Here is a 20,076-nt window from a genome sequence, read left to right as displayed (position 1 = left end):
ACATAATGGGGATACAGCACTGATTTTGTTTTCTAATAATTATTCCTTGTTTTGAATTCGTATAATACTATCATTTATGTATTGGCAAGCCTAATATGAAGAATCTTAGAAATTCTTAATTGTTTAAATTTTCTGAAATACTGTTTTAAGCTTGTACCTCAGGCAGATACAGAGTTATTAAGGGATATCCATATTTCTAGGTTTTGATGTTTGTGGTTGTCAGGATTGTAATTTCTACACAAATAATGTTGTTGGTTTAGGTAACAATATTTTAAGGGGAACGTTTTTTAAAAATGATTCTAATGCTCTTCTATAATATGATATGACTTCAGAGATACCTTACTCTCTTGATTTTCTTTCTACCACTTTGCTGCTATTTCCTAGTTTTGTTTGTAGTTCTTCCTTTCCTGTACTTGTTCTTTATGTGGTGGTGTTAGTCAGCTCTCTGTATTCAACTTTATTCTCTTTTTGTTCTGTGTATTTGTGCCAGAAATTTCCTTTACTTCAATGACTTCCATTACTACCTGTGCATATACTGATGACTCCCAAGCATTGGCTCTATTACCTGTATAACCAACAACTTTGAATATCTCAGAAGTTTCTCAAACTCAGCATGTTCAAAAGTAAACTTGTGAAACCTGGTCAATTTCAGTAGTTGGCGTCAGAATCCACTTTCGCTGAAACCAGAAATCTGAGTGTTGCTTATGACCCTTCTTTGTTTTTTTTTCCCCCTACTACATCAACTATATCCAGTCATTTATCAAGACTTACTTAGTTTGTATCACTTATATATCTTCAGTGCCAACACACCAATCTAAGACATCAGCATCTCTTAAATAGTTTATTTTGATGGCCTCCAAACTGATCTCCCTACCTCCAGTTTTTTTTTCAGTGCATTTTATTAAAATGCTTCTTTTCATTTTACCTGCTTTAATGACTTCCTATGATCTTTAAATGAAGTCTAAACTAGACTCCAAAGTGGAGTGATACACAAGATAATGTTGATATGTAGGAAGAAAATATTATAACTTTTATATTTACTTTTTAATCTAAAGAACACTATGACATTTCTTCTTCAGAGCTATTACTGTGTACTGTTTGTTTATTATGCCCTTGCTTTATATGTCAGATGGTCATTTGTTACTGGAGATATCCTGAGGGAAGCATGTTTCGTTCACTTTCTGAATGCTGCACAATACTGTGATTTGTACGTTAAATGGATACATGAATTATTATCCAGTTTAATGTTTACAAAATAAATCTGGGGGGTAGAATTTTAAAAAAATATCAAACCAAGTATATAAATGCAAAGATGATCACATGATTGTCCAGCTGGCAAAATCTACAAAATCAGATCTTTTCTTACCTGCTTATTTTGGGTTTTAAGTGAAAGGTTTTAAAATTTTTAATTCTTATTTTAAGTTATCTCTTTCTGTTATGACAGCCATTAAAGATCAAATATGCAAACTGATCTTAGAGCTAGTGCTTTGAATCTCTGTATCACAAAATGTTAAAATAAGATCCTAAGAAATAATGGAGCATATTCACCTGTACTTTCAGTAAAAATATTATAGTCAGTTTTGGGAAAACAAAAAATTTTGTATCATAAATAATTAAAATGTAAATTTTAAATTCTTTTCATCCCTTTAGGTTCTGTTTTTTGTTGTACAGATGATAATTTAATAGTATGAGTATATTGTAAATCATAATAGTTTACATATATATAATATGTTACAATATTATATATTTGTATAATGATGTATATGTATTATATGATTTTATATAATATGATTATATTAATAGTCAGTATAAAAACAGTAAATAAACACACATACCAAACATGGTTATGTAATGAATGAAATTTAGAGACCATTAGTTCAAATTCTTCCATAAAATAGCTTTCAGGTTTCCTGCCTGCTTTTCTATCATCATATCTTACCATGCCTATATTTACATTTCATGCCTTAGTCTTAGTCATATGGGACTTTCCTGTTTCTTAAATGGGCCACGTACACTTTGTAGATATTTGCACATTCTTATTCCTCTTTTAAGTCTGAATTTAAACGTTCTGTAGCATACATAGTGCTACTTAAAGTGCTCCTTGAACTGTTTGTCATCAGCCTATGAAAAGATAAGAACAGAACTTGAGAGTAAACACTTAGAAGCTTGAATTGCATTTTGATATTGTCATTATCACATCCAAGTACATAATTAGTAGGCTCCTTTCTGAATAGGATATTGATTAGTTAAAGTGCCATGGTGCTTGTGTGATTTTTTTTTTTTTAACTCAAATTTTTTAGAGCTCTTTTAGATTAACAGCAAAACTTGAGGGGAAGGTATAGAGATTTTTAATATATACCTTGCCTCCTCTTATTCATAGCTTCTCCCATTATCCATATTCCCCAACAGAGAGGCATGGTTGTTAAAGTTGATAAACTTCCATATTACACCATAATCACCCAAAATGCATGGTTTGCGTTATGGCTCACTCTTAGTGTTATACATTCTGTGGGTTTGGACAAATGTATGACATGTATTCATCATTATGGTATAATACAGAGAATTTTCACTGCTCTGAAAGTCCTCTGTACTCCACCTGTTTATCCTTCCCCCTTTTAAATCTCCCCCTAGCCCCTATAAACTACTGATCTTACTCCACAGTTTGACCTTTTCCACAGTGTCATATAATTAAGATCGTACATTATATAGCCTTCTCATATGGCTTCTTTCACTTCTAATATGCACTTAAGGTTCTTTTTAGCACTGAGTAATATTCCAGATCTACCACAGTTTATCTGTCCATTCACCTATGAAAGGATATTGTGTTTGCTTCTAAATTTTGGGAATTATGAATAAAGCTGCTATAAACATCCCTGTGCAGATATTTGTGCAGACCTAAGCTTCCAGTTTCTTCAGGTAAATGCCAAGGAGCATGATTGATGGATCTTGTGGTTAAGAGTAGATTTAGTTTTATAAGAAGCTGCCAAGCAGCCTCCCAAAGTGGCTGTACAATTTTATATTTCTACCAGCAGTGAATGAGAGTTCCTGTTACTCTAATCTTCAGTAGTGTTTGGGGTTTTCATTGTTTCTGATTTTAGCCATTCTAATGGGTGTGCATTGCTGTTTTAATTTGGATTTCCCTGATGACATAATATGGAACATCTTTTCATATACTTATTTACCATCTGCATATCTTTGATAAAGTGTCGATTAAGGTCTTTGACTTATTTTTTAATAGCGTTGTTTATTGTTGAGTTTTAAGAGTTCTTTGTGAATTTTGGATAATAGTTCTTTATCAGGTGTGTTTTTTTTTGTAAGTATTTTCTCTCAGTGTGGCTTGTCTTCCCATTCTCTTAACATTTTCTTTTACAGAGTAGAAAGTTTTAATTTTAATGAAGTCAGGCTATCAACTATTTCTTTAATGGATTATGCCTTTGGTGTTGAATATTAAAAGTCTTTTCCATAACTGAGGTTTTCTAGGTTTTCTCCTATGTTAGTTATCTTCTAGAAGGTTTATATAAGTTTTGCATTTTACATTTATGTCCGTTATCCATTTTGAGTTGATTTTTATAAAAGGCATAAGGTCTTTGTCTTAATTTTTCATTTTATGCATGTGGATGTTTAGTTGTTCCAGCAGCATTTGTTGAAAAGACTGTTTTATCTTTGTTCCATTGTACTGCCTTTGATCTTTTGTCAAAGATCAGTCATGGGTTATTTCTATGAGTTTATTTCTAGGCTTTCTATTTGTTCCATTGCTCTATTTATTCTTTCAATAGTACCACACTGCGTTGGTTACTCTAGCTTAATAGTTAAGTATTGAAGTTGGGTATAACCAGTCGTCCAGTTTTGTTTTCCGGTATTGTGTTAGATTCTGGATTTTTGCCTCCCTGTGTAAAATTTAGAATTAGTTTGTCTCTACAAAATAACTTGCTGGGGTTTTGTTTGAGCTTGCATTGACTATAGATCAAGTTGGGAAGAATTGACACTTTGCCAATATTGAATTTTCCTGTTCATTAGCTAAGAATATTTCTCCATTTATTTAGTTTTTCTTTGATCTCTTTCATCAGAGTTTTGTAGTTTCCCTCTTATAGATATAGTACTTTCTTATTAGATTTATGCCTAAGTATTTCATTTTGAGGGGAGCTAATGTAAATATATTGTGTTTTTAATTTCAAATTCCATGTGTTTATTGCTTGTATATAGGAAAGTGATTGACTTTTGTGTATTAAACTTGTATCCTGCAACCCTTCTATAATTGTTTGTTAGGTCCAGGAATTTTTTGTTGATTCTTTTGGGTTTTATATATAAACAGTGATGTCATGTCATCTGTGAACAAATACAGTTTTATTTTTGTGTTCCCAGTCTGTATATCTTTTATTTCCTTTTCTTGTTTTGTTGCATTAGCTAGGAGTTCCTTCAAGATGTTGAAAAGGAGTGGTGAAGGGCTCCCAGGTGGCTCAGTCAGTTAAGTGTCCAACTTTGGCCCCACATCTGACTCTTTGCTATCAGCACAGAACCTGCTTTGGATCCTCTGCCCTCCCCTGCCCTACCCCTCTGCTGCTTGTGTTCTCTACCTCTCTCTCAAAAAATAAATAAACATACTTAAAAAAAAAAGAAAAAGGAGTGGTGAAAGAAAGTCTGGCCTTGTTCCTGGTCTTAGCAGGGTAGCTTCAAATGTCTCACCACTTAGTATGATGTAGGTTTTTGTCGGTATCCTTTATCAAGATGAGGAAATTCTCTTCTGTGCTTTATTTGTCTAGAATTTTTTTCATGAATAGATATTGGGTTTTGTCATATACTTTTTCTACATCTATTGGTATGATCATTTGATTTTTCTTTGTCAGCCTTGATGTGATGGGTTACATTTATTGGTTTTTGTTTTTTGTTTTATTTTATCATTTTATTTATTTTTCATCATAAGTGTACTCTTTAATTCCCACCCCCTATTTCTTAAAACACATTTTTAAAAATATTTATTTTTGAAAGAGAGAGAGAGAGAGTGCAAGCAGGGGAGAGGCAGAGAGAGTGGGAAACACAGAATCTGAACCAGGCATGTTAGCACAGAGCCTGACACAGGGTTCAAACACACGAACCACGATCATGACCTGAGCCGAAGTCAGACACTTAACTGACTGAGCCACCCAGACGCGCCCCTCCCCCCCAACCCAGTCTCCTATTTCACCCATCTCCCTACCCACCTCCTTTCTGGTAACCATCAGTTCTCTATATTTAAGAGTCTGTTTCTTGGTTTGTCTCCCCCCATCTCTTTTTTCCTTTGCTTATTTGTTTTGTTTCTTAAATTCCACATGTGAGTGAGATCATACGGTATTTGTCTTTCTCTGACTGACTTACTTTGCCTAACATTATACCCTCCAGCTCTATCCATGTTGTTGCAACTGGCAAGATTTCATTCTTGTTTTGTGGTTGAATAATATTCTATTGTATGTGTCCTCTTTATCCATTCATCTATTGATAGACACCTGATAGGCTTCCATATCTTGGCTTTTGTAAATAATGCTGCAATAAAAATAGAGGTGCACGTATCCCTTTGAATTAGCGTTTTCATATTTTTTGGGTAAATACCCAGTAGTGCGACTCCTGGGTCATAGGGTAGTTCTAGTTTTAATTCTTTGAGGAACCTCCATTCCATTTTCTACAGTGGCTGCACAAGTTTGCATTCCCACCAATCGTGCAAGAAGGTTCCTGTTTATCCACATCCTTGTCAACACTTGTGGTTTCTTGCGTTGTTGATTTTAGTCATTCTGACAGGTTTGAGGTGATACTTCATTGTAGTTTTCATTTGCATTTCCCTGATGATGAGTGATGTTGAGTATTTTTTATGTGTCTATTGGCCATCTCTATCTCTTCTTTGGAGAAAATATCTGTTCATGTCTTCTGCCCATTTTTAATTGGATTGTTTTTGGGGTACTGAGTTGTATCACATCTTTATATATTTATACAAATATTTTATGTATTTTGGTTACTAGCCATTTATCTGATATGCCATTTGCAGATATCTCCTCCCATTCAGTAGACTGTATTTTACTTTTGTTATTTCCTTCACTGTACAGAGGCCTTTTATTTTGATGTAGTCCCAATAGTTTATTTTTGCTTTTATTTCCTTTGCCTTAGGGAGACATATCTAGAAAACTATTGCTATGGCTGATGTCTTAGAGACTACTGCCTGTGCTCTCTTCAGGGGTTTTTATGGTTTCAGGTTTCACATTTAGGTGTTTAATCCATTTTGAGTTTATTTTTTGTGTATGGTGAAAGAAAGTGGTCTAGTTTCATTCTTTTGCATGTGGCTGTCCAATTTCCCAACACCATTTGTTGAAGAGATTGTCTTTTTCCCATTGTATGTTCTTTCCTCCTTTGTCAAAGATTAATTGACCATATAATTGTGGGTTTACTTCTGGGTTTTCTATTCTATTCCAATGATCTATGCTTTTTTTTTTTTTTTTTTAATGCTAGTACCATACTGTCTTAATTACCACCGCTTTGTAATATAACTCGAGATCTGGAATTGTGATACCTTCAGTTTAGTTTTTCTTTTTCAAGATTTCTTGGGCTATTTGAGGTCTTTTGTGGTTCCACAAATTTTAGGATTGTTTTTTCTAGTTCTGTGAAAAATGCTGTTGGTATTTTGATAAGGATTGTATTAAGTTTGTAAATTGCTTTGAGCAGTATAGATATTTTAACAATATTTGTTTTTTCCAATTCATGAGCATGGAATGTCTTTCTTTGTGTCACCTTGACTTTCTGTAGTTTTTAGAGTACACATCTTTCACCTCTTTGGTTAAGTTCATTCCTAGGTGTTTTATTGTTTTTGATGTAGTTGTAAATGGAATTGTCTTAATTTCACTTTCTGCTGCTTCATTACTAGTGTATAGGAATGCAACAGATTTCTGTCCATTTATTTTTGTATCCTGTGACTTTACTCAATTCATTTATCCGTTTGAGTATTTTTGTGTGTGTGTGGATTCTTAAGGGTTTTCTCTATATAGTATCATATCATCTGCAAATAAGGAGACTTTTACTTCTTATCAATTTGGATAACTTTTATTTATGTTCTCTGATTGCTGTGGCTAAGACCACCAGTACTATGTTGAATAAAAGTGGTGAGAGTAGATATCCCGTTTTGTTCCTGACCTTAGGGGAAAGCTGTCAGTTATATTAATTGATTTTTGAAATGTTGAACCAGCCTTGAATAGCTGGGATAAATTCCACTTAATACAATTTTTTGAGTGTTAAATTTTATTTATAAATATTTTGTTGAGGGTTTTTGCATCTGTATGTTCATAAGAGATATTAATATTAGTCTATAGTTTTTTTGTGATATTTTCATCTGGTTTTGGCATTAGGGTAATGCTGGCCTTACAGAATGAGTTAGGAAGTATTCCTTCTGCGTCTGTCTTCTGGAAGAGATTTGAGAGAATTGGTATAATTCTTCCTTAAATGTTTGGTGTAGGATTCACCAGTGAACCTGCCTGGGCCTGGTGCTTTCTGTTTTGGAAAGTTATTAATTATTGATCCAATTTCATTAAGAGATATAGGCCTATTCACATTGTTTCTTTTTGTGTGAGTTTTAGCAGACTATATCTTTCAAGGAATTGGCTCATTTCACCTAGGTCATCAAATTTGTGGGTAGAGATGTTCACAGTATTCCTTTATTATCCTTTTAATGTCCATGGGCTCTAAAGTGATGTCCCCTTTTTCATTTCTGATATTAATAACCTGTGTCCTCTCTCCTAGCTAGAGGCCTATTGAATTTATTGCTCTTTTCAAAGAAATCGTTTTTGGTTCCATTGATTTTCTGTATTGGTTTCCTGTTTTCAATTTCACTGATTTCTGCCTTCATTCTTATTTCATTTCTTCTACCTATTTGGGACTTAATTTGCTCTCCCTTTTCTAGTTATGTAAGGTAGAAACTTAAAGTATTGATTTTAGGTTTTCTTTTCTTTTCTAATATATGCATTCAGTGTTACAAATTTCCGTGTAAGCACTGCTTTCATTGTATCTCACAAATTTTAAGCTGTGGGTTCATTTTTGTTTAGTTCAAAACATTTAAATATTTCTAAGATTTCTTCTTTGACTCATGTGTTATTTAAAGGTCTGTTAATTAATCTCTACACATTTTACAGTTTTCCAGTGATCTCTCTGCTATTAATTTCATGTTTAATTCTGTTGTGTTCTGAGAGCAGGCATTATATGATTTCTATTCTTTTATTTAAAAAAAAAAATTTTTTTTTTACGTTTATTTTTGAGACAGAGAGAGACAGAGCATGAACGGGGGAGGGTCAGAGAGAGGGAGACACAGAATCCGAAACAGGCTCCAGGCTCTGAGCTGTCAGCACAGAGCCCGACGCGGGGCTCGAACTCATGGACTGCGAGGTCAGGACCTGAGCCGAAGTCGGCCGCTCAACGGACTGAGCCACCCAGGCGCCCCTGATTTCTATTCTTTTAAATTTGTGAAGGTGGGCTTTATAGTCGAGAATATGGTTAGTCTGGGTGAATGTACCATGTGAACTTGAGAAGAATGTATATTTTGCTCCATGTGTGTTATTTTTATGTTAGTCATTTGTAACCCAAAATGTGTAAGAGCTGAAAAAAACAACAAGGATTTATTCACTTTAAAAATCTTTAATTAAAAAAAAATCTTTAATTAAATTTAATCAGACTTCTTTCATAAATGAGATAATTAAAAAGTAAATATATAATAAAACTAAGTTTAAAAATCTTTTTCATTCTTTTCAATTTCTTCTTTTATTTGTATTATCTAAATCTAGATACTAGACTTTTATAATAAGAAAAGATACACCATTTGTGAATGTGGCACTAGTAGTAAACCAAATGATGATAATTTTAGAGAGTTACAGACCAAAAGAGTTTGTGTTAGTTTTGTTGGGAAGCATTAGTTCTCTACACAGGCAAACCTTGTTTTATTGCACTTTGCTTATTGTACTTTGTAGTTACTGTGTTGTTTTTTGTTTTTGTTTTTGTTTTTTATAATTTGAAGGTTCAAGACCAGTGGAGGAAGGAAGTAACTGCAGATGTGGTAGAAATAACAAGAGAACTAGAATTAGAAATGAAGCCTGAAGATGTGACTGAGTTGTTGAAATCTCATGATAGAACTTTACTGGATGAGGAGTTGCTTCTTATGGATGAGCAGAGAAAAATGGTTTCTTGAGATGGGTTTTTACGTCTTCACTCCTGGTGAAGATGCTGTGAGGATTGTTGAAAGGACAACAAAGGATTTAGATAATACATAAACTTAGTTGCTAAAGTGTTGGCCGGGTTTGAGAGCTTAGACTCCCAATTTTGAAAGAAATTCTGTGGGTAAAATGCTATTAAACAGCATTGCATGCTAGCGAGAAATTGTTCATGAAGGGAAGAGTCCTATCAATGCAGCCGACTTCACTGTTGCCTTATTTTGCTAAATTGCTGCAGCCACCCCAGCCTTTAGCAGCCACCACCCTGATCAGTCAGCAGCCATGACACTGAGGTAGGACCCCCCCCACTAGCAAAAAGATTATGACTCCATTAAAAGTTCACATGATGGTTAGCATTTTAAAAATATTTCTAAGTTTAAGTATGAACATTTTTTTAAACAATGTTATTGTACATTTAATAGGCTACATTATGGTGTAAATACAACTTTATATACACTAGGAAACCAAAAGTTTCATTTGACTCTCTTTATTGTGATACTTGCTTCATTACTGTGGTCTGGAACCAAACCCAAAGTGTCTTTGAGGAATGTCTGTATTGAGTTCAATTTTAGCCATAATTGGTGGGGAAGTGCTAAAACCACAGTGGCCTATTTGTAGCAGTGTGCTGGCTTCACAGCCTTAATACCATCAAAACTTAAGTGGCATTTATATGCATTACATAAATACATTCACAACCACAAATGCATTATTTGAAAGAAATATTACAGTTAAGAAACTGACACAAGCAGACCTTCAGGTTTTCGTATGGAATCATTGGGCTTTGTTACTTTCTTTTAAAGTCTCATTTCATGTTACTAACATTAAAAAAAAACTACAGACAAATGACAAGACAAAGGTGTTGGCTTGGAGATGTTGGATAAATCTGTAGCAAGGAAGGTAGTTTATGTAATACTTTCTGACAACACCATAGCTTGATATATTTAGGAACAGTTTAGTGATACAGAAGACCAACTCTTGGACAAATAAGGATAGCAAAGTAATTTTTGTTACAATTGGATGACATTAATATGACAGTGATATGAAGGCAGAATTTATTTTTCAACTTTCTTGCTGACAAACACAACTTACTCTAAATCATGTAAAACTTGGAAGAGTTAACAAATCAACAAATGTGGCTTGGAGTTTTGCTTTGCTTTTGTGGGGAGGGGTATGTTCTGATTAAAGAGAGACGGTGACAAAAAATGTTGGAACTTGTGCCATAATGTAAATCATTCCAATTTTAGTATATGTGTTGCCAAAGTGAGCACATACCATAATGTAAATCAATGTCCTGCTTCCCTTCATTGAGAAAGCCGTGCTATATCAGCTAAATTAACAGTAGTTCACTTAAAGTATGAATTGTAATTTTTGATATTTAAAAAAACTGATAGTTTGGAAGCTGAACTAGTCAACTGTTACTGTGTGCTAAGGTATATAATAATTTTCAAAGGGAAATTTTCAGATAAAAGTCCTTGAACTTTGGAAAGAATGCTTCATGTTTTTGCGAGATAAGCAACCATTTTGGTCCCCAGCTTTGTAAATATGCGAATTAGACTTATTTGCCTGATAGCCTTATTCTTTCTTAAAAATGATCTTAGCCTTCCATGCAAGGAAACTTGTCAGATGTTTTTAATGTTATATAATATCATAGGACAAAAATGAAAGTTAGAAATTTTGGGAGAAAGTTTCCACAAATTGTTATGGGTTTTACAGTATAGTAACAATTATCAGTAAAGTAGTGATGAGTTTTGTAGTGCACATTTTATAAAATGTTAAAATCAAATACCTTACAAATTTGGTAAGACGCACTTAAAATTTTTTTATTAAAAGAAAACCCACACATAGGAAATTAATAGATCAGGAATCCATTTTTTTCATCAAAAGCTATTTCAGATTTAACTATAATTTTGATGGATAAATTACTGGTGTTGGCTACCAATGAACAATTAAAGACAGAGTTTAAAAAGCATAATTTTCTGGATTTGGGGTGAAAGTTAAAAATTAGTATCTTGAGCTGAAATCGCTTTAAAGTATCTTCTGTTCCTGTCAACATACATCTATGAAACCAGGTTTCCTGTTATGAGTGCTATTGAAACAAAACACAGAAGTAGTTTAGATATATCTTGTCCCTTGTGGGTAGCATTGTCATCAATTTAACCTAGAACAGGTCAGTTAGCTTCGTGGTAACCAGCTTCTGAGAGAGCTCCCAGGATGCCCTACCTCCTGGTATTTACATCTTTGTAATCCCCTTCCTGCAGTAGAGGGGTGATGTGATGGTATGTCACTTCTAAGATTAGGTCATAGCAGATACTGCAGTGTCTGTCTTGCTTGCCATGTTCCTTTCTCTCTGGAAGCCAGCTGCCATGTTGTAAACAGCCCAGTGGAGAGGCCTACCTGCTGAGGAACTGAGGCTTTTGGTCAACAGCCAATAGGAAACTGAGGCCTTTTGCCATCAGCCATGTGAGTGAGCGTAAAGGCAAATTCTCTAGCCCAGTCAGGCCTTCAGATGACTGTAGTCCTGACAGAAACCTCACAAAAGACCTTGAAACATAACCACCCAGCTAAACCGCTTCCAGATTCCTGACCAACAGATATTAATTGTGAGATTGTTAGTGTGTGTTGTCTTAAGCCATTAGGTTTTGGTGTAATTTTTAATGCAGTAATAGATAACTAATACAAAAAACAAGCAACCTCATATTGCATTAAAAACTTTAAATATTAGCATATATGCTATTAGTTCAGAGACTGTGAATTGGTATTTAATATGAAGAGTTGCTATTTCACGCATCACTTTGGGTTAAATTAGAGTTATGAAATGATGAAAGTTAGTGCGATAACTTTTCTATGATTGCCTATATGCATACTTCAATGAAAATACACGATTTTTTGTGATTCTTTTTTCTGTTCAGTCTAAATATATTATTGAAATATAATTTAATGGGTGTGGCTAATAAAACATTGGACTTGTATTTTATATGGCCTTTTTTTTACTTTTATTTTTCCACTAGTTCATTTTTATTTGATCTTATGAAAGTATTGGTCCATGATGGTTTGGAATTTAGAAAAAAGAAAGAAAAAAGGAAAAACAAAGTAGTTTTTTGTTTTTTTTTTAACCACAGGTAGTCTTCATTAAGTCTCCTGTCGTTGTTCTCCTAGTACCAGACACTTACTGTGTTGGTCATCTTGCTTTATGATAATTGGTTATATTCCCTGCTAAACTGAAAGCTCCCTGAAATTTCGGCAGAGGCCATGTCTTTGTTTGCTGTTACATCTTTAGTACCCAGAACAGTGTCCGGTACTTAGCAGCTACTCAGTAGATAGTGGTCAAAAGAATTAACCTTTTTTCTTTTTTTCCAATGTGTTGGAATAATGATTATCTTCTTTAGTTATATATGAGTTGGCTACTATGACCACGTATTCTTGGGGAGTGGTAATTATTTATGGTGAATAGAAAATATTCTTGGCATTTTTCTTGCTGAGTGTTAGATTCCTTTATAAAATACAGCTTTTTATTTCCACAGCACAACTACTGCCTCTGAAGAAGATGTCTCAAGTAGATATCCCCGAACAGATAGAAGTGGGTTCAGCAGATATAATAGGGATGCAAATGCTTCAGGTAATTTGGTCTCAAGTAGCATGTTGGAAAAGAAAATTGAAGATCTTGAAAAGGTATGAATTATAAATTATTTAAGATTGATAAAATTAATATGCTATTGAGATTCCTTTTTTTTTTTTTTAACTTTCATAGCATTTGAAAATAATCTGAAATTTGTGTGAGACAGAGTGCCAACAAAGTGAAAAGAATGAGAGGCACTAGTGGAAGATATCATTAGTGTTAATTGGTATTTCCATATATAGTCAAGTAGCAGCATTGAACTACTGTCTTAAATATATATTTTCCAGATGCATTAGTGGTTAGGCATTTTCTGATTCCCTTAATACTTTCCTATTCAATGCTGTTGATGTTAAAACTTTTAGAAACGGAGCCAATTCTTGTATTCCTTAATATTTAATTGACACTCCCATTCTGCCAAGGGTTACCTCTAATATATTAAAGACAGTCTTTGTCTTTGTCTTCAAAATGTTATGTCTATGCTGACAATATATACTACTGTGTGTATTATATTATCTGTACAGTTTATCATATGTAGACTTTCTTCTGGGTTCTGGTTAAAGCCTAGAACCATCTTTGGTGTTTGAAACAATTGTCAGAATAAACCTGTTCAGAAGTATCTTTGAAAACAAGTCAGATGCACATTGTATAAATTTATTAACCATATGATCTCAGGTTTTTTCCTGTAGACATTTAGCCCATAAAATTGATAATGGTCCTGAATTACTTTCTGATTGTTGAAAATATGGTTTTTGCTGAGTTGAAATTATTCCCTGTGATATAAAGATTATTTTAAACAGAAATTTAATGAAGAAAAAATTTTATACCATTATGATCATTTATAGTTCACATCTCAACTTTGATACCAGTTTCTGTGGGTTTAAGTAAAAAACTTTTAAGGAGTGCCTAGGTGGCTCAGTCAGTTAAACGTCCCACTTCGGCTTGGGTCATGATCTTACGGTTCGTGAGTTTGAGCCCTGCATCTGGTTCTGTGCTGACAGCTCAGAGGCTGGAGCCTGCTTCGATTCTTTGTCTCCCTCACTCTCTTCCCCTCCCCCACTAACACTCTGTATCTCTCTGTCTCAAAAATACATAAATAAACATTAAAAAAATAACAAATGAAAATTTCAAGGAACACCTCTAGTCTCATAGGTTTCAAGGGTTTCTTTAGAAAGGTTTTTAAAGTTCCACAGGAGTTTGGATACAGTTGCTAGTAATTTGGCAGCCTCTGATTAATGAGGCTGACTGACTGCTTTTTCTAAGGGTTAGTAGGAAAGAAGTTAAATTCTCAGACGTTTTCCAGTTCTGCTTTCCTTTTGCCCCCAAAGTAGTCAACCCAGCCCAAGGACCTGGATTCTAAATTTTTTTTTTTAATGTTTATTTATTTTTGAGACAGAGAGAGACAGAGCATGAACGGGGGAGGGGCAGAGAGAGAGGGAGACACAGAATCGGAAACAGGCTCCAGGCTCTGAGCTGTCAGCACAGAGCCTGACACGGGGCTCGAACTCACGGACCGCGAGATCGTGACCTGAGCCGAAGTCGGATGCTTAACCGACTGAGCCACCCAGGCGCCCCCAAGGACCTGGATTCTAAATAGTATTTCTTTGAAAAAGGTGTTACATTTTTTAAAGAAGAAAAGTTTAAAAACCAGTCATCTGTTTCAGGTCTTTTATTTTACCCATTAACTGGCAGAGCCACAAGTAAAATTGAAGACGATTATTTTTCTGTTTAGAACTTTCCATGAAACCATCTCCTTTTCTCAAACTTTGTATTTTGGGGGCTCCTGGGTAGCTCATTTGGTTAAGCCTCAGACTTCAGGTCATGATCTCATGGTTCATGAGTTCGAGCCCCACATCTCCTGGCTCTGTACTGACACCTCGGAGCCTGGAGCCTGCTTTGGAGTCTGTCTCCCTGTCTTTCTGCCCCTCCCCAGCTCATACTCTGTCTGTCTCTCTCTGAAAAATAAAATAAACAATAAAAAAATTTTGAAATCCCTGTATTTCAAATAAAAAGCTTGAATTTCCTCAAACAGGATGTTATCCATTAAAAAAATAAGGTATTTCATTACTAAGGGTGGTGATAAACTAAAGAGGGTAAGTCATTGGGTTATTAGTATGTGTTAAAGAATTGTGTAAATATAGATTTAACACAACTCCTATATTCCTCTCATTCTTTGGGTCTTTCCTGGATGGGTTATTCCCTCCCTTAGCAAGTGACTTAAGAAATGCATTGGAAATCTTCATATATCTAAAGTACTTCATCAGACGTGGCAGATAGGTGTCATTTAAGGTTAAAAGCAACCACTTACTTCCCAATTAATGCTTTGTAATTATATCTACCAGGAAGTAGTAAGAGAAAGACAAGAAAACTTAAGACTTGTGAGACTAATGCAAGATAAAGAGGAAATGATTGGAAAACTCAAGGAAGAAATTGATTTGTTAAATAGAGTGAGTATTCACATGTTTCACTTGTATGGTTTCTTTTTTATTTTTCCCGGCAATTGGGTGAAAATACATATATATGAAAAGATTATTTAAATTCATTATTTTGATAATGAAATGGTAATTTGTGGTAATAAGAACCATCATTTCATTCGATAAGTGGATTTCCTCTGGCCAGTTATCAGTTGTATTCAGTTAATACTATTCTTTGGGTGATGGACTGATGAACAGATTTGTTCAGTGTTTTGTTAGTCTGGAGGTGAGAGGCTTGGTCACCACCACACATCAAAAAGGGTGTTGGCACATAGTTGCCTCAGTGAAGAATTAAACTTGCTACTTTCTTGACATAGAAACTCCAGATGTCTTTGTGTATATTTTCACCACCTTTTCCCTCCAGTTTTATAGAGGTATCTCTTACTTTAGGTTTAAGGTTACCTCAAGGTCTCAATTAGTACTGTTTGTTGCTTTTTCTTGTTTTCAGCCCTAGAATTTACTTTTTGCTTAAGAATCAGGTATTACTGCTAGGCCATACTTAGGTAATGGTGATGAGAAGAGATACCAGTGTTTTGCATTTTGGAAAGCTTTAGGTAAGATGGAGGAAAGAAATAAGTTTGCTTCAGGGAAAAAAGGAATAGATTCCTAATCAGTCTTAACTCTAACAATGAAAGAAGAGAAACTAAAGACGCTTCATTATGTGCAGACCCATTCTACTAAAGCTCTGAGGCATTAACTACAGGTGGTAGATGAGGACACTGAGAAACTTGAGTTTAACTTGCTCAAGGTCATATGTGGTGATCACATAGTAATCAGCTGAGACAGTATTTGACAGCAGGTATCCCATATTCCTAATTCTAAGTAAGCTCTTCCATTCTTGTAGATAGCCTTTCATCTTGGTTTAGAACACAGGCGGTCCTCTGTTGGTTTTGGAATATGACTTAATAAAATGTGAAAATATTTTTGATGTCTGGGTGTATTAGCATTTTCTTAGGCACTATGTACATTAGAAAGAATAATTAAAACACCTGCTCTTCAGAGTTTATAATCTAGTAATAATACAGAAATGTATTTTATTATTTAATTCTAAATTTTAAGCAGGTCTCAGTTGTAGTGATTTTGTGAATCCTGTATATTTATTGTTGTTTTCAACAGTTAAGGTTCCCAATATCATTCATTTAGTTTGTGAGTAAATACAGATTCTGTTTTTGCACATTTTAAAATCATTTACCTAATTGTCCAAAGGCAGTATACTGGATATCAGAGTGCTACTATTCAGTAGCACATTTATAGTTTAAATTGATGGCTCCAAGTTTTAGATTTTTGAATTAGAAGGATAAATCTAAAAATATGTGCCTTTACGACCATCAGTAAACATTCTGCCTTGAAAAAGTTTCTTCTCATTAAAACTTAGAGGGAATTATCTTCATATTTACCAAATTTGTTGTATACCTGGGTACTAGGATTAATATAGGGAACATAGACCTGGAATCATATAACTTTAAAACTTGAGAGTGATTAGTTTACTGGCTTTCATTTTTTTTAAGCTCTAAAACCTTTCCTCAAACAAAATATAGAGAAGCCTAAGCTGAATTGAATCAGATCAACTGTATATGCTCCAGAGCTCCTTTTCTGTATGCCTTCCTTCTGTCGCTTCCCCAGATTCCCACCCCACAAGAGACATCCTTGTTAAAGATTGTACAAGATGGTAGGAGTACATTCAGAACTTGTACCTCAATCTTCTTCTACTTCATTTGACACAGGCTGCAGTTTGAAGCCCTGAACCTCATATTGCCCACACATGTATTTTGTTCAGCCCTCAATTTGGGGGAAGGGGAGATAGGTTAAGATTCACAGCTAAAGAATTCTGATTTTTGGCTTCTCTTGAAAAACTGAAAAATCTGGCAAGAGATGATGCATGTTATCATGATAATAATGAGGAATTGAGTAGTGGGTGCTGCCGTCAGGTGGTGGGGCATATTCCATCTAAAGTCGTTTTCAGAACTTACCCTTCTTTCCAAATTAAATGCTTGTGTGAATTTTCTTTGTATTTTTAAGTGTTTTTATCACTTTAGAATATTTTTAAGTATTTAAAACTCTTATTTTTTTGTCTTGTTTCCTTAAGGATCTAGATGACATAGAAGATGAAAATGAACAACTAAAGCAAGAAAATAAAACTCTTTTGAAAGTTGTTGGTCAGCTAACAAGGTAGAAGATTCAAGTCCCAGTGTGGAAAAAATATTTTAGAACTACTGATTGAATGTTATGGTTAATGCTAGGATAATATTCCTATGCTGCAATACATTAAGTATGTATATTTATTTCTAGAAAACAGTGGATGTTTATTTTCAAGATACTTCTTTTTCATTATTTCATAAGAGTATCAACCTTCAATTTCACAATTCAGTAACATCTTTCAGTTATTAAAATGGCAGGTTATGCCTCTTTTGGTTTTGTGTGGTATTCAAATAATATATGGTTTAAAGTCACAACCATTTGAAAAATTTTATCTATGGTAGTGTGTTTTCTCCCTGAAGGAATATACATGGTCTTTGTTTACATGAATTCACATACTTTTGGGGAGTTACCTGCAAATGCCTTATTACTGATGTGTGCAAACTTTTATGTGTTGTTGATTCACTCATAAACTCTTTTCTACTGTCATTTGTTCTTTCAACTTATTTTCAGCAATTTAGAGAGTGTCACACCGTTTTGTGTAACGGTCATCTTTAAAAAGGAAAATTGTTAGGAAAAGTCACTTAATACCATGACTAGTTGGCTAAAGAAAAAATGTTAGAGAATACTTGAATTGTGCTGCAGTACATTAAAATATACAGTTTTATATCTGAATGTTGAAAACAAATTTAAATCACTTCTGAAAAACATACAATTTTATTATTTCATTATAAAATTTCTTGGGTAGGTCCTACCTTTTTTATTATTTCAAGGTTTATAAGTGAACATGGGATATTAAAAAGTTGTTTATTCATCAGTCCTGGAGAGTGTGTACAATTTCAATGTATAAAAAATAATCCATATTTTTAATTATCATTTGCATTAAATAAAAACCAAGATATTTATCCACAAAAACATTTATACTTATATTTACAAAACAGTACATAAACAAAAATAGTACCAAAATACTTTCCTTATTTCTAACTTGGAGAATAACACTGTGATACAGTGGTCTCATGTGAAAGAATCATTCCCCTACCTCAAATTTAAGGGATTTTCTTCCCAACATTGGATTTTTAAAAACAATTTTTAAAAATTTTGAAGAATTATACAAATTTTCTATTAAATATTATTAATGTTTAGAGTTGTTTTATATTATATTTTCATGCTGAGTAAGGAAACGCCCTCTTTTAAAATATGTTAACGTTAAGAAATGTCTGTCTGATAGTTGAATTGTAAACCGTATACAGATAATCCTTTTGTCCAGTTAAACATAGTGAAACCCATTTTGGGTACCCTGCTGACTCTTTTTCTTCACTTGCCAATTTCCTTCATTATTGACTATTAGAAAAATAGGGAAGTGAAACAGTTGGACAAAATGTAGAGTAAATTTTGAATTTTAAAACTCCTTGTGGTTACTTAGATTGGCTTCTCACTTGAGAAGTTTCAACCTTGGCTAATCATCAGGATCACTTGGGTTGCTTACAGAGAATTCCCTGGCTGTAATTTCTAGCTAGATTTAGGTTGAGAGCCTGGACAGAATTTTTAAAGCTCACCATCTGATGATTCTGATCATAACCTAGGTTTGGAAATAGCTGCTGTCTATATTCTCCTGTATCTTCCACTGATACCCTAGAATTAACGTATGTTAGCTACTAGCATTTTGTTTCCTTTTAGTTTATTTAATAGTTTATCTGGCCCCTGGGGAAGTTTTCATATGTCTATATGTATTTACCAAAAAGGTCAATGTTAGATTACCAAACTTGATATAGTTGCAGAATTACTCCATAAGGACATCATTTTGGAGAACATTACCCAGCCTGCTGCCCACGTGTCAAAGTGGTACGCCAGGCTCAGTCACTGCCTTGGCTGTGAGGCACGCTCCTCTCCCTTCAGTTACCCTTCGGTATGTGGCGGAAATACTGGTATTACCTAGTTTTGCATCGAAGTTTTGGATGTTGTGAAAATGCTGTCAGTGTCACTGTAAAATATATTAGTGTGCTGGTTTTTCAGTAAATTATTTTAAATTTCTATTTAGTCCATATGTAAGTAAAGGAATATTTCATTTTCCTTTTTAAACCTATAGCAGTTATTGATGTTTTTAAAGAGTGAGGTATTTTAAAAATTTTCCTTCAGTTTATTAGGAAAAATTTCAACAATGATATTTTACGTAATGGTACCTAGTACAGGAGCCTAACAGCTTAGGCGAAGCAATTCACATGCAGTCCTTCCCCTGTTCTTAAAATGTTTATTTATATCACACATAGATTTTTACACTGAATAGTGAAAAATTAAGTAGGATCTGCTATAATTTCCTTTTAAAATTTATAAAGAGCATTGAGATTAAAAAAAAAGCATTGAGATTTTAAAAAGGTTAACTTTAAATACATGTGCACTACTTTAGAAAACTTGGCTGTTGACATAAAGTGCTAGTATTTGTGAAATTATTAGTTCCATTCAGAAATTATATTTCTTCTATTTCCTGGGAATTTATGGCATAATAAAGCATATTCAAAGTTTTAATGTGTTTATGATCTTACTTTCAAAACAGTAAGTTTATTAACTAAAATAAACATGACTTATCTCCCTGATTTCTGACATGTATTAAGGCTTACAAAGTAATCTCCATTTCATTCTTCTAGAA

At 33.9% G+C, this 20,076-nt stretch overlaps 1 protein-coding gene across 4 annotated transcripts in view; it reads left to right on the top strand.

Moving 5' to 3' along the window:
• Positions 1-20,076, top strand: part of PAWR (pro-apoptotic WT1 regulator) — a 193,344-nt gene that overhangs the window by 101,322 nt on the left and 71,946 nt on the right. For 3 of the 4 annotated variants that reach the window (XR_003424334.2, XM_053226523.1, XM_015063668.3), the window contains exons 4-6: positions 12,731-12,878; positions 15,165-15,269; positions 17,383-17,465. Coding sequence is in view for 3 of the 4 variants with exons in the window: in XM_053226523.1 (XP_053082498.1) it covers positions 12,731-12,878; positions 15,165-15,269; positions 17,383-17,465 (336 nt within the window). In the remaining variant the exon portion in view is untranslated. Of the gene's footprint in view, positions 1-12,730; positions 12,879-15,164; positions 15,270-17,382; positions 18,250-20,076 lie in introns of those variants that run through there. The other variant, XM_053226522.1, reaches the window with a different exon arrangement.

This window comes from Acinonyx jubatus, chromosome B4 (genome assembly GCF_027475565.1).
Source record: "Acinonyx jubatus isolate Ajub_Pintada_27869175 chromosome B4, VMU_Ajub_asm_v1.0, whole genome shotgun sequence".
NCBI classification, from domain to species: domain Eukaryota; kingdom Metazoa; phylum Chordata; class Mammalia; order Carnivora; family Felidae; genus Acinonyx; species Acinonyx jubatus.
This window is presented reverse-complemented; position numbering and strand designations above follow the sequence as displayed.